The following is a 13,222-nucleotide window of genomic DNA, read 5'->3' as shown; positions in this document are numbered from 1 at the left end:
CTATGAATATTTTTGTACAAGTCTTTGTGTCCATTATCTCTTTGGGGTACAGACCCAGCAGTGCTATGGCTGGGTCAAAGGGTAGATATTCTTTTGTCGCCCTTTGGGCATAGTTCCAAATTGCCCTCCAGAATGGTTGGATCAGTTCACAACTCCACCAGCAATGAATTAATGTCCCTATTTTGCCACATCCCCTCCAGCATTCATTACTTTCCTTTGCTGTTATGTTAGCCAATCTGCTAGGTGTGAGGTGATACCTCAGAGTTGTTTTGATTTGCATCTCTCTGATTATAAGAGATGTAGAACACTTCTTCATGTGCTTGTTAATAGTTTTGATTTCTTTATCTGAGAACTGCCTATCCATTTCCCTTGCCCATTTATCAATTGGAGAATGGCTTGATTTTTTGTACAATTGATTTAGCTCATTATAAATATGAGTAATTAAACCTTTGTCAGAGGTTTCTATGAAGATTTTTTCCCAATTTGTTGTTTCCCTTCTGATTTTAGTTACATTGGTTTTGTTTGTACAAAAGCTTTTTAGTTTGATGTAGTCAAAATTATTTATTTTACATTTTGTGATTCTTTCTATATCTTGCTTGCTTTTAAGGCCTTTCCCCTCCCAAAGGTCTGACATGTATACTATTCTGTGTTTACCCAATTTACTTATGGTTTCCTTCTTTATGTTTAAGTCACTCACCCATTTTGAATTTATCTTGGTGTAGGGTGTGAGGTGTTGATCTATTCCTAGTCTCTCCCACACTGTCTTCCAATTTTCCCAGCAGTTTTTATCGAATAGTGGATTTTTGTCCCAAAAGCTGGGATCTTTGGGTTTATCGTATACTGTCTTGCTGAGGTCGCTTTCCCCCAGTCTATTCCACTGATCTTCCTTTCTGTCTCTTAGCCAGTACCAAATTGTTTTGATGACTGCTGCTTGGTAATATAGTTTTAGGTCAGGGACTGCAAGGCCCCCATCATATGTGTTTTTTTTCATTATTTCCCTGGATATCCTTGATCTTTTGTTCTTCCAAATGAACTTTGTTATGGTTTTTTCTAAATCAGTGAAGAAGTATTTTGGTAGTTCAATGGGTATGGCACTAAATAGATACATAAGTTTGGGTAGGATGGTCATTTTTATTATATTGGCTCATCCTATTCATGAGCAGTTAATGTTTTTCCATTTGCTCAAGTCTAGTTTTAGTTGTGTGGTGAGTGTTTTGTAGTTGTGTTCATATAGTTCCTGTGTTTGTCTTGGGAGGTAGATTCCTAGGTATTTTATTTTGTCTAAGGTGATTTTGAATGGGATTTCTCTTTCTAGTTCTTGCTGCTGAGCTGTGTTGGAGATATATAGAAAAGCTGATGATTTGTGTGGGTTTATTTTGTATCCTGCAACTTTGCTAAAGTTGTTGATTATTTCAATTAGCTTTTTGGTTGAATCTCTAGGATTCTTTAAGTAGACCATCATGTCATCCGCAAAGAGTGATAACTTGGTCTCCTCTTTGCCTATTTTGATGCCTTCAATTCCTTTATCTTCTCTAATTGCTACTGCTAGTGTTTCTAGTACAATGTCAAATAGTAGAGGTGATAATGGGCATCCTTGTTTCACTCCTGATCTTATTGGGAATGCATCTAGTTTATCCCCATTGCAGATGATATTAGCTGTTGGTTTTAGATATATACTGTTTGTTATTTTTAGGAATGACCCTTCTATTCCTATGCTTTCTAGTGTTTTTAATAGGAATGGGTGTTGTATTTTATCAAAGGCTTTTTCTGCATCTATTGAGATAATCATGTGGTTCTTGCTAGTTTGCTTGTTGATGTGGTCAATTATGTGGATGGTTTTCCTAATGTTGAACCAGCCCTGCATCCCTGGTATGAATCCTACTTGATCATGGTGAATGATCCTTCTGATCACTTGCTGGACTCTTTTTGCTAGTATCCTATTTAAGATTTTTGCATCTATATTCATTAGGGTGATTGGCCTATAGTTTTCTCTCTCTGTTTTTGACCTGCCTGGTTTTGGATTCAGTACCATGTTTGTGTCGTAAAAGGAGTTTGGTAGAACTCCCTCTGTGCTTATTATGTCAAATAGTTTGTATAGTATTGGGATTAACTGTTCTCTGAATGTTTGATAGAATTCACAGGTGAATCCATCAGGCCCTGGGGATTTTTTCTTAGGAAGTTCTTTGATGGCTTGTTGGATTTCAATTTCTGATATGGGATTATTTAAGAATTCTATTTCCTCTTCTGTTAGTCTAGGCAGTTTGTACTTTTGTATATATTCATCCATTTCTCCTAAATTGGTGTATTTATTGCCATCTAATTGGGCAAAGTAATTTCTAATGATTGCCTTCATTTCATCTTCATCAGAGGTGCTGTCCCCCTTTTCATCTTTAATGCTGTGAATTTGCTTTTCTTCCTTCCTTTTTTTAATTAGATTGACCAGTACTTTGTCTATTTTGTTTGTTTTTTCAAAGTACCAGCTTCTTGTCTTATTTATTAAATCAATAGTTCTATCACTTTCGATTTTATTAATTTCTCCCTTAATTTTTAGGATTTCTAGTTTGGTTTTCTGCTGGGGGGTTTTAATTTGATTGCTTTCGAGTTTTTTCATTTGCATTTCCAATTGATTGATCTCTGCTCTCCCTTGTTTGTTAATATAAGCATTCAGGGATATGAATTTACCTCTGATTACCACTTTGGCTGCATCCCAAAAGGTTTGAAAGGATGTTTCGCCATTGTCATTTTCCTCGATGAAATTATTGTTTCTATGATTTCTTCTTTAACTAAACGGTTTTGGAGTATCATATTGTTTAATTTCCAATTGGTTTTAGATTTGGTTTTCCATGTACCATTACTAATCATTATTTTTATTGCCTTGTGATCTGAGAAGGCTGCATTCATTATTTCTGCTTTTCTGCATTTGTGTGCTATGTTTCTGTGACCTAATGTATGGTCAATTTTTGTGAATGTGCCATGTGGTGCTGAGAAGAAGGTGTATTCCTTTTTATCCCTATTTATTTTTCTCCATATGTCTATTAATTCTAATTTTTCTAAGATTTCATTCACTTCTTTTACCTATTTCTTATTTATTTTTTGATTTGATTTATCTAAATTTGATAATGGTTGGTTTAAGTCTCCCACTAGTATGGTTTTATTGTCTATTTCTTCCTTCAATTCTCCTAGTTTCTCCATTAGAAATTTGGGTGCTATATTATTTGGTGCATACATGTTGATTAATGATATTTCCTCATTGTCTAGAGTCCCTTTTAACAAAATATAATTACCTTCCCTATCCCTTTTGATCAGGTCTATTTTTGCATTGGCTTTATCAGATATCATGATTACCACTCCTGCCTTCTTTCTATCAGTTGAGGCCCAGAAGGTCTTACTCCTTCCTTTAATTCTGACCTTGTGGGTGTCAACCCACCTCATGTGTGTTTCTTGAAGACAACATATGGTAGGGTTTTGGATTCTAATCCATTCTGCTATTCGTCAAAGTTTTATGGGTGAGTTCATCCCATTCACATTCAAAATTATGATTGTCATTTGTGGACTCCCTGGCATTTTGATAGCCTTCCCTAATTCTAACCTTTTCTTCTTTGGCTCTACCTTTTAGTCCAGTGATTTACTTTGAATAAGTCCCCCTTGTCCCCTCCCTTGATGTTTCCCGTTTTAGTCCCTCCCTTTTCCCCCCTCCCCCTTTCTTTCCCTCCCTTTTTGTTCTCCCTCCCTCCCTCCCCCCTTTGGTTTTCCCTTCTCCCTACCCTTGTTGGGTAAGATAGAATTCAAGATCCCAATGGATCTGGATGTTTTTCCCTCTCAGAGTTGATTTCCCTGAGATTGAGGTTTAAGTAACCCCCCCCCCTCTTCCTCTCCTTCTTATAGGAGTTTTCTTCCCCTCCCCTTCCCATGTGAATCTTTGTGTGAGAATGATTATTCTATTTGGTCTTTCTTTACCCCCTATTTATATATTACATTTTCCCCACATGTTGGTATACATAGATTGATATAAATGTAGTCCTTATAGAAGAGTGTTTGAGTAAAAGAAGAAGATAACATTTTCCCCCTTTCCTTAATATTTACCTTTTCAGGTATTCCTTGCTCTTTGATTTTTGATATCTAACTTTCCACAGAGCTCTGGTCTTTTCTTTGCAAAAAGTTGGAAATCTTCTATTTTGTTGAATGCCCATACTTTCCCTTGGAAGTATATAGTCAGTTTTGCTGGGTAGTTGATTCTTGGTTGGAGACCCAGCTCTCTTGCCTTTCTGAAGATCATGTTCCATGCCTTACGATCATTCAGAGTAGAACTTGCAAGGTCTTGTGTGACCCTGATTGGCATTCCTTTATATCTAAATTGTCTTTTTCTGGCTTCCTGTAGGATTTTTTCTTTTGTTTGATAGCTTTGGAATTTGGCAATTACATTCCTGGGAGTTGTCTTTTGGGGGTTTAGTGTAGAAGGTGTTCTGTGAGCTCTGTCAGTGGCTGTATTTCCCCCTTGTTCTAGAATCTCTGGGCAATTTTCTTTGATTATATCTTGTATCACCATATCGAGTTTGGTGTTTATTTCTGGCTTTTCTGGGAGTCCAATTATTCTTAAATTATCTCTTCTCCCTCTATTTTCCAGATCTATCACCTTGTCGGTGAGATATTTTATGTTCTCTTCTAATTTCTTGGTGTTTTCGCATTGCTTTATTAGTTCTTGCTTTAAAGCCTGGTTTTCTTTTACAGTTTGGTCAAACTGGTTTTGTAGATGCGTGAATTTCTTTTGCATTATTTCCCACTTTTCCTCCCAGAAGGCTTCCATCTTTTTGGTCATTTCTGATTCAAATTCTTCATGGGTTTGTGGAGAGTTTCCATTTCCTTTGGAAGATTTTGGAGCATTTTCTTGTAGGTCTTCTTCTATCTGCTCTTTATTTTGTATTTTGGCTCCATAGAATGTGTCCAAAGTCGCCCCTTTCTTCTTATTTTTCTTGGTATTTTGGAGCTTCTGTGCTTCTGTGGAGTTTGCCATCTCTGAATGTGGAGGATTAGCTTTTCTTATCTCTGTCTGGTGTTCAGAGGCTTTAGTCCTGGGCAGATTGTCGGTTCTATGAGGTTTCCCTGGGTTAAATTGAGTATGCCTCACTGGAACTGGAGTGGAAGGGTCGGACCAGGAGGCCACACTCTCCCCCGGCTCTCTGGGTCGGGTTGCTTTCCGGAAGTTGCCTTCAGAATAGCTGGCCGTGAGGCTGTTTCGTCGGCCTGGGGGGGATTGGCTTCGGCTTCCCAGAGCTCCGAGGGCAGGGACTTTCGCTGAGACTTGGATAGCAGGATCCAGCCCATGAGGCTGTCTTGCCCACCCTGAGGGTTGCTATTGTTTCAGACAAGCCTGCTCTCTGCAGCGGGAGCTCCGTGGGCAGTGACTTTCACTGAGACTTGGATAGCAGGATCCAGCCCGTGAGGCTGTCTTGCCCGCCCTGAGGGTTGCTGTTGTTTCAGACAAGCCTGCTCTCTGCGGTGGGGAGCTCCGAGGGCAGTGACTTTCACTGGGACTCGGATAGAAGGCCCTGAGGGTTGCTGTTGTTTCGACCCTGCTCTCTGCCGGGGGAGCTCCGAGGGCAGTGACTTTCACTGGGACTCGGATAGAAGGCCCTGAGGGTTGTTGTTCCGAGGACCCTGCTCTCTGAGCCCAGCAGGGCTGAGGCTTCCGGGAACCTTGGACTCTTAGAAAGAGTTGAAGGTTTTGAGGGGAAGGCAATGAGTTAAGATTTGGACATGTTGAGGCTCAGATGTCTACAAGAAACCCAGTTCAAAATTTCCAAAAGGCAGTTTGTTCAATAGGAGTCATAAGACTGGAGGTCATGACAGAGATTAAGGGATGGATGACCAGATTTGAGAATCATCAATATATAGATGATGGTTAAATCTTCTGAGTTTAGTAGAATATTGAGTGAAATCTCATAGAAGAAGAGAGGGGCCCAGCTCAAAGTCTTGTAGGTCACCTACATTAAGCATTTATGACCTAGATAAGAATCCAGCAAATGAGACCAAAGAGAGTAGTCATACAAGTTAAAGGAGAACCACGAGAGTTGTGTTATGAAAATGAAAGAGAATGGGTTGATGATATCAAAGACTGCAGAAAGCTTCAGAAGAATGAGGATGAAGAAAGGGCCATTAAGAGATTTTTGCAATTAAGAGATTGTTAACAACATTGGAGAGAGCAATTTCACTTGAGCGATGAGGTTGAAAACCAGACTGTAGTTAAAACGAGAGTAGAAAGAAGGAAAGTGGAAGCACCTTTTATAGAGAGCTTCCTCAAGGATTTCAGTCACTAAAGGGAAGAGAGACAGGAGATTATAGCTCTCAGGGACAGGTGGATAAAAGGAAGGTTTTTTCCAGATGGGGAAGTAGGAAATCTGTCATTAGATTAGAAGAGTTTTTAAAAAAAATGAGAGAATGGGAATACTAGAGAGATTCTCTGTTCGATGAACGATGAAGAAAAGAGAGCAGATATTTTGGAGTTTCCTTCAAAATATAAGGGATATAATATATAAAATATAAAATATATATAAATATAATATATATATAAAATATAATCTTGTCCTTTCTACCCCCAGTCCTGTGTCTGAGATTTATGTTCTCATTTATTCTTCTAGCGAGTGAGATTGGTGTAGGGCCCTTCACCCATATCCGAGACCACGGATCAGCAAGAGACATGACATCAGTGACCAGTGAATCTACTGCAGGTGCCATGGGTAAGAAAATATTTCTTTTCTTTCTATTATACTGGTATTCATCCTTGCTCTGGGCCCTTGTTTTCCAGCTTTCAAATATGATATGGACTCATCTTCATCGTCCGAGAACAGGAAAGTTTGTGATTAGGTGGTAAGACCCGGCAACTTCCTCTGTCCCATTATTGTCTGCCCAGATGTCAGCCTTTGGATGAAGAGCTCATGGAGGATTTTGTCCATTTCTTGTGTTAGTTTGTGTGTATACATATAATTTACTATGATAAAAGTCAGCTACTGGAGGACAGGCTTTTCTATGCCCAGCACCTAAAACCCTGAATGGAGTAGCTGATTCTTAACAAATGATTACTGCTTCATTTTCCATTTAACCTGAGCAGGTATCCGTCAGGCAGTTTGTCTGAGCCTGGATCCCTATCTCATCTGAGGGCCAGATGACAGGACAGATCCATCTACATATCAGTCTCTTCTTATTTAATACTTTCTCATGGTGGCCATGCACCCTGGAGCAAAAGTAGATCCTAATTTCTGTCAGTCTTTTTGTTTTGCAAGTGCTTGTCAAGGACAAGGTGCTAACGTGAGGGGTTGGGGACTCGGGACGTTCAAAATCCTCACAGGCTCTGGGGAACTCTGTCCAAATGGCTCCAAACTCCCCCCCCCATAATGTCACCACAGGAGATGGACCCTCCCTGGGAACAGAACCTCACACTCCTATCCACGAATCTCTGAGCCCAGGGCCAGGCTCCTTTCCTGCCTTAAGTACTCCCACAGCCTGCACAAGCACAGCTTCCCTTGAGGCTGCTACTTCATTGGAGGACCCAGGGCCAGCCGGCCTGACTCCAGAGACTGAGAGAAACCCACAGGCAACACCAACTCCAGCTATCACCCTGCCTCCAGCCAGCACACAGGAAGTTTGCACAACAGCATCTCCCAGTCCTCCTGACACAACCACAGAGGGCAGCAGTGTCAAGGCAGGCACAGCCTCTGTTTCTGATCAAGTGCCTTCCACTTCCTGCCTCTTCCCAAATAAGCATATTTTAAATAAGCTTCCCAGGGAGGGAATTGGGGTGTGGCCTTGGAGGAAATGGGGAGTGTCTGTCCAGGGAGGGTCAGTTTGTGCCTTTCTAAGGAGAAGGGTCTTCCTCCCAGGTCCTTCCTGTCTATAGCCTTCCAATGGGCCACTGTAGGGACTTTTTCTTGGCTCCATATCTGTTGAATTAGTGTCATCTCTCCAGGCTTCCTCAACTCCATGCAAGGATAGTTTCACAATCCCTGTGCTAAAGTGATTCTCCTCTTCTTATTGATGGATTCTGATTCCACTAAATCAAACATATATGGAGGTTGTCCATCAGTGAGTCCGTGCTTTGAAGGGGGAAACTTGGTTATTCATCCTGTGGAGAAAAGTCAGAGAAGCCATGTATTTTTGGTCTCAGCAGATAGTAGCAACAATGTACTTTCCTTTGGGAGTCCTCTAATAATGACTTGACTGAGCTCTGGTCTCCCCTTCTCTCTTCCTGTAGGAGGTGATGCAGGTGTGGTGCCAGTCACACATGCCCAAGGCCATGAAGGACCAGGAAGCACAGGAGCACTGATGAGGAGCCCCCTGACCCCTGTGTCTACTGTTATTCCCACAGGTAAGTAGGTACCTCCTCTCTGTCTTTGTGTTGTAGGTTTATCCTTTTTAGGGCCTTGTTTCCCAGTCTTACAGAGGAAACATGAAATTATTTTAGAGATCAATCCTCAAGAACTCTTCTGAACCTCTGATTGCTTTCTTTGTACAGCCTGGAGAAGAGGAGTTTTAGAGGTAGGAGTGAGGTTCCCACTGCTAAGGTCTTTTATATAATCAACCATAGGTATAAAGTTGGAAGGAAACTTTGAAGTATCAGGTATTATGGATAGCCTCTCATTTTACTGATGTGGATACTGAGGCCTGGAGAAGTAAAGTAATTATCTCAGGGTGACCGGATATGCCTGGAAGGGACCCTCAATAGCCATCTAGCTGGACCCCATCATTTTACATATGGGAAAAGTGAGGTGCAGAGAAGTTAAGTGACATGCCTCATGACACAAAAGTAGAAAGCATCAGAGGTGAGATTTGAACCCAGGACTCTATTATGCTGTAATTCAAGGTCAACAGGAAAAGTCAGCCCTGACACCTCACATTGAATGGCTTCCACTTTGGGGAAGGTTCCTTCTATGAACTCTCCAAGGGTAGAGATGTGTTTTTAAATTTTTATTTACATCTCCAGTATTTAGGATAGGGCTGAACACATAATAAACACTTAGTCGATGGCAACTAATTGATTGCTTTGATCTAATTTATGAGTAGATTTGTGAGATTCAGTTTATTAAAATTTTGTCTTCAAAATGTATCTTATACACCTACCAACTGAACTTGCCTATGGAGAAGTGAAGGGGAATGGAATGAGCAATTATGTAATGCCTACTATGTGCCAGGCACTGTGACTATTTTTATAGAAATAGTATCTCATTTGATTCACATAACAACCCTAAGTGTTGGGTTTTATAGTTAGCCCCATTTTTCAGATGAGAAAAACAGAGGCAAGCAATGACTGCTTGATTTTCCCAGGGTCATACAGCTAATGAGTTCTTAGGTCAAATTTGAACTCAGGTCTTCCTGACTCCAGGCTAAGCACTATCTCCACTATGCCACCTAATTACTTTTATGGTCCGAGCCACAGAGTTTCCGGTGTCAAGAGTCAGGAATGGAGACAGATCCAAAGGCTCTGCTCTTTAGCAGTGAACTTGGGGAAGGTGGATGATGCAGATATGGGCAGAACACTTTATTTCTATCAGCCTTGACTTGCCAAGAGGAAAAGAATGGTTCTAGGACCTTCCCTTTGAGGCATGATTTCATGACCACCTCCCTAATCTTAGCTTAATAATTCACTTGGACCTTTGGTGATTGATTGCACTTGGCCCACCCATTAAATGCTGAATCCAGTCATTTACCTCTAACTTTTGTCCTTTCTGAGACATTGTTCTTCAACCAGGGATGCTTCTTGGTCACGAGTTTATGGATTGATTCCTACACATTAGCTCTGTGATTCCTGTGAACTGGTCCTACTCTAGTATGGCCTCTGAGTGTTTCCACGAGCTTCTGTAGCCAGGAGATCCTAGAATTGGTCAGAGGTCAGAACTGAAAAACTGGACCTCTCTGATGTTATTGTCTCCACATGGCTCCTGGCAGCCCATCAGCCTGGTGGACAAGGTCATGTTTGGAGTTCTAGATATGATGGAGATGAAGATGAGGAGACAAGTGTCTCTAGATCAGCAGTTCTCAACTTCTCAATATGTAGCAATGAGAATACATAATGCATATCAGGTATTTGCATTCTGAATCATAACTGTAGCAAAATTATAGTTTTGAAGTAGCCACCAAAATAATTTTTGGATGACTGCAACATGAGGAATTGTATTACGGAGTCATGGCATTAGAAAGGTTGAGAACCACTGCTTTAGATAATCTTAGGTGAGGATTGGAGGGAGACCATCAAGCCATTTCCTGGATAAGAAACTTCAAGGAAGGGGAAGTGTGTCCCATGTACCATAAAATCCCTAAAGCATCCTTTTATTAAATTGTGACTGATATTCCCCTCTTAATTTATATTGCTCTTGTTTAATAATCCTTGTTCAGACACCTATTTCCACTAGAAAATCACCTATGTTATTAGAGAAGCTGTATGTCATTCAGCATTGCTGATGAGAAATCAAGCCATATCTGATTGGCATGTTGCTTAATAGTCTATGATGCTTTTCATCTTTTAAAAATTAACTTTAAAATAATTTAATTTAAAGATATGATATTTTCCTAATTAAACCTAGTAACCATTTTCAATATATGTTTTCTGAAATTATTAGGTCCAAATTTTCTCCCCCCTTCCCTTCTGTCCCCCTCTTGGAGAGATGGTAAGTAATTTGAAATGGATTATACATGTATTATCATGTAAAACATAATTCCATATTGGTCATTTTTATAAGAGAACACTCATATAAAACCAGAGCCACATAAACTGTACATAAAATAATGTGAAAGGGAATATGCTTTGATCTGCAACTGACTCCCACATTTCTTTCTCTAGAGGTGTAAAACATTCTTGGTCAAAAGTCCTTCAGAGCTGTCCCAGATTGCTCTCTTTCTGAGAGTAGCTACAACTTTCACAGTTGATCAAATGCAGATCAAAGCATCTCCCCTTTAAATTGCATTCAAAATTATTCATGTTATATCTTATAATAGTTTCTGTTTCTTGTTTCTTCTTGTTGTAAGGTGCTGTCCAGCAGCCCTTACAAGAAAGGAAAGATAGAAGATTGACCCTTGGGGGAAGGGCTGAAGCCCAGGGGATGGATAAGAATGGAGGCAGACACCAATGCAATATTACCAATGAGCAAGCTGCACAGATCAAGCTCCAGCTACCTAACTTCAAAGGACATGAGGCAGTTAGATAACCTTAAATCAACAACACGGGAATTAGGAATGAGTATTGAGATCAGCTGAGAGAAAAGCCACTGATCCCTTAGAGCCCATGCTCTAAGTAGGGACCACTCTGGCTAGAGGATAGGAGATTAAGAAGGAAAGGTGTTTCACAGAGATAGAGGAAATTCCATGAGAAAGCTGTTCTTAGCCAGAGGCTAAGCTCCAGGAAGGAGAGGGACAGGTGAAGAAGATAATAAGGGCTGTTTCTCTGTCAGATGCTTGTATTTATTACCATTGTGATGCAAAGGGACTTAATACATATTAATGAAGACACAGTGGATTGCCATTGGTTCAGTTGTAAATTACCACAAGGCAGAGGCATGGATTGTCTCAGTCAGGTGAGCACAAAGAATCCTGAGTTTGTGCCTAAACCTTAGGAATGCTGGGATCAAAGGTCAATGCCTTTCTTGCCATGGGCAGGTCTGAGCATGCTCTTTCCTAAGACAATCCTTACAGATTAATTATTTCCCTTGTGTATACACAGGTGTGGATTGTTACACTTGTCATGGTTATTGTTTGCCTAGTAATTATTGATCTGAAGAGAGCTGTTAAAGAGAGATGAGTGAGGAAAGGTAGTAGTCAAGGTGGAATGGCTCTTGTTGTACTCTCTCACTCTCTTCTCCTGGTCTATGATAGCTGAGGAATATCTCTTGGAAATGGTGACCCTGGGTGATGTGCTGGTTGTAAATCTTGAAATCTCTCAGACTTGTGAATGTTAAAAATTTCCCCATCAGGGAATTCTTAATTGGAACAAATTCCCTACTGAGAAACATTCTCCATTTTGACGTGAGAACTCGCCAGGATCAGAAATGGGAGGACTTCTACTCCAACCATACTTAAGGCTGCTTTAGGGGAGAAAACTCCTTGCTATGGGAGGACCCCTATTCTACCCATACTTAAGACTGCTTTAGGAGAGAAAACTCCTTGCTAAACAATGAAAGTACTTGGACCCATGCTTATAATAATGCAAGGAGTTCTTTGAGCCAGGCCTGTTTTTAGAATTGATACACTGGGATGCTAGGTACCTAAAAGGGTTGGGCAAGTTTTCTCTTGATGAGATTAGTTGACTCAGCTGTGTTTTCTCTGGTTCAGACTTACTGAGGAGATTAGTCGACAGAGCAGCATTTTGTTCTGATTCAGACTTACTGAGGAGATTGGTCAACTTAGCAGGAATTTAGATGGGCAGTCCTTTGGAAAGCATCTACAGTGATTGGTAGATGTAGGGACTTAGGGGAGGTGACATGGGAGAAAAACCCCTATATAAGAAAAAGCAGAATCTCTTGAGGATATATCATTTTGGAGAAATCCTTTTGGAGGATCTCTGATGAGGATCGCTTGGGAAGAATCTCTTGAGAGAGGCTCTGGAGAAGGGAAGCTCTTGGAGGACCATCTCTAAGGAGATCTGGCTGGAGCTCCTCTTAGGGGACTCTGTCCCTCTGGAGGCTCTGGAGAGAGGCCCTTTGGAATTCTCTCTGGTGAAGTCAGCTGAGATGGAGCTGGCCTGGTGTCACTAGAATCCTTGCTTAGACAGACCTTGTGGTGAGTGTTAAAGGACTGACTGACTGATCTTTCTCTCTCAAGACTCAGGTCTAGGCCATGTTGGCTTAAGGCCCTTCATACTTATTTCCTTTTTCTCTCTTTCTTTGATTACTCATTGTATTATTAATTAAAATCTCTGTAAACCCAGTTGACTCGGGTATTTGAATAAATTGGGAATATATTCCCTGGTGACCACCTTATAGTTGATTTAAAACAGGACACTGTAGGAAAACATATTTTGAGCAGTCATAATGTTTTTCCTTGTCTCTCCACATTTTAAATGCCACAGTTTAAGGCTACAACTTATTTTAAATCTCACATGGTATAAGTAAGTTAGGGGAAGGTTTCCCATATTGAGTGATAAGAGGGTTACCCCAGAATTAATAAACACAGTCTTTTAGAATTGTAAGCCTCTCCTCAGTTCATGACTCAGTGGGTAGTCCTGATCAGAATTATTTTTTTT

General features: G+C 40.5%; 1 protein-coding gene across 1 annotated transcript in view; it reads left to right on the top strand.

Moving 5' to 3' along the window:
• LOC103100660 (mucin-16-like) overlaps positions 1-13,222 on the top strand; it is a 195,532-nt gene that overhangs the window by 21,013 nt on the left and 161,297 nt on the right. Inside the window, exons 4-6 of the mRNA XM_056820974.1 lie at positions 6,636-6,734; positions 7,401-7,700; positions 8,246-8,359. Coding sequence (XP_056676952.1) covers positions 6,636-6,734; positions 7,401-7,700; positions 8,246-8,359 — 513 coding nt within the window. The remainder of the gene's footprint in view (positions 1-6,635; positions 6,735-7,400; positions 7,701-8,245; positions 8,360-13,222) is intronic.

The sequence above is a fragment of the Monodelphis domestica genome, chromosome 3 (assembly GCF_027887165.1).
Source record: "Monodelphis domestica isolate mMonDom1 chromosome 3, mMonDom1.pri, whole genome shotgun sequence".
Lineage (NCBI taxonomy): Eukaryota > Metazoa > Chordata > Mammalia > Didelphimorphia > Didelphidae > Monodelphis > Monodelphis domestica.
The sequence above is the reverse complement of the archived record's forward strand: the minus strand, read 5'-3'. Positions and strand labels throughout refer to the sequence as shown.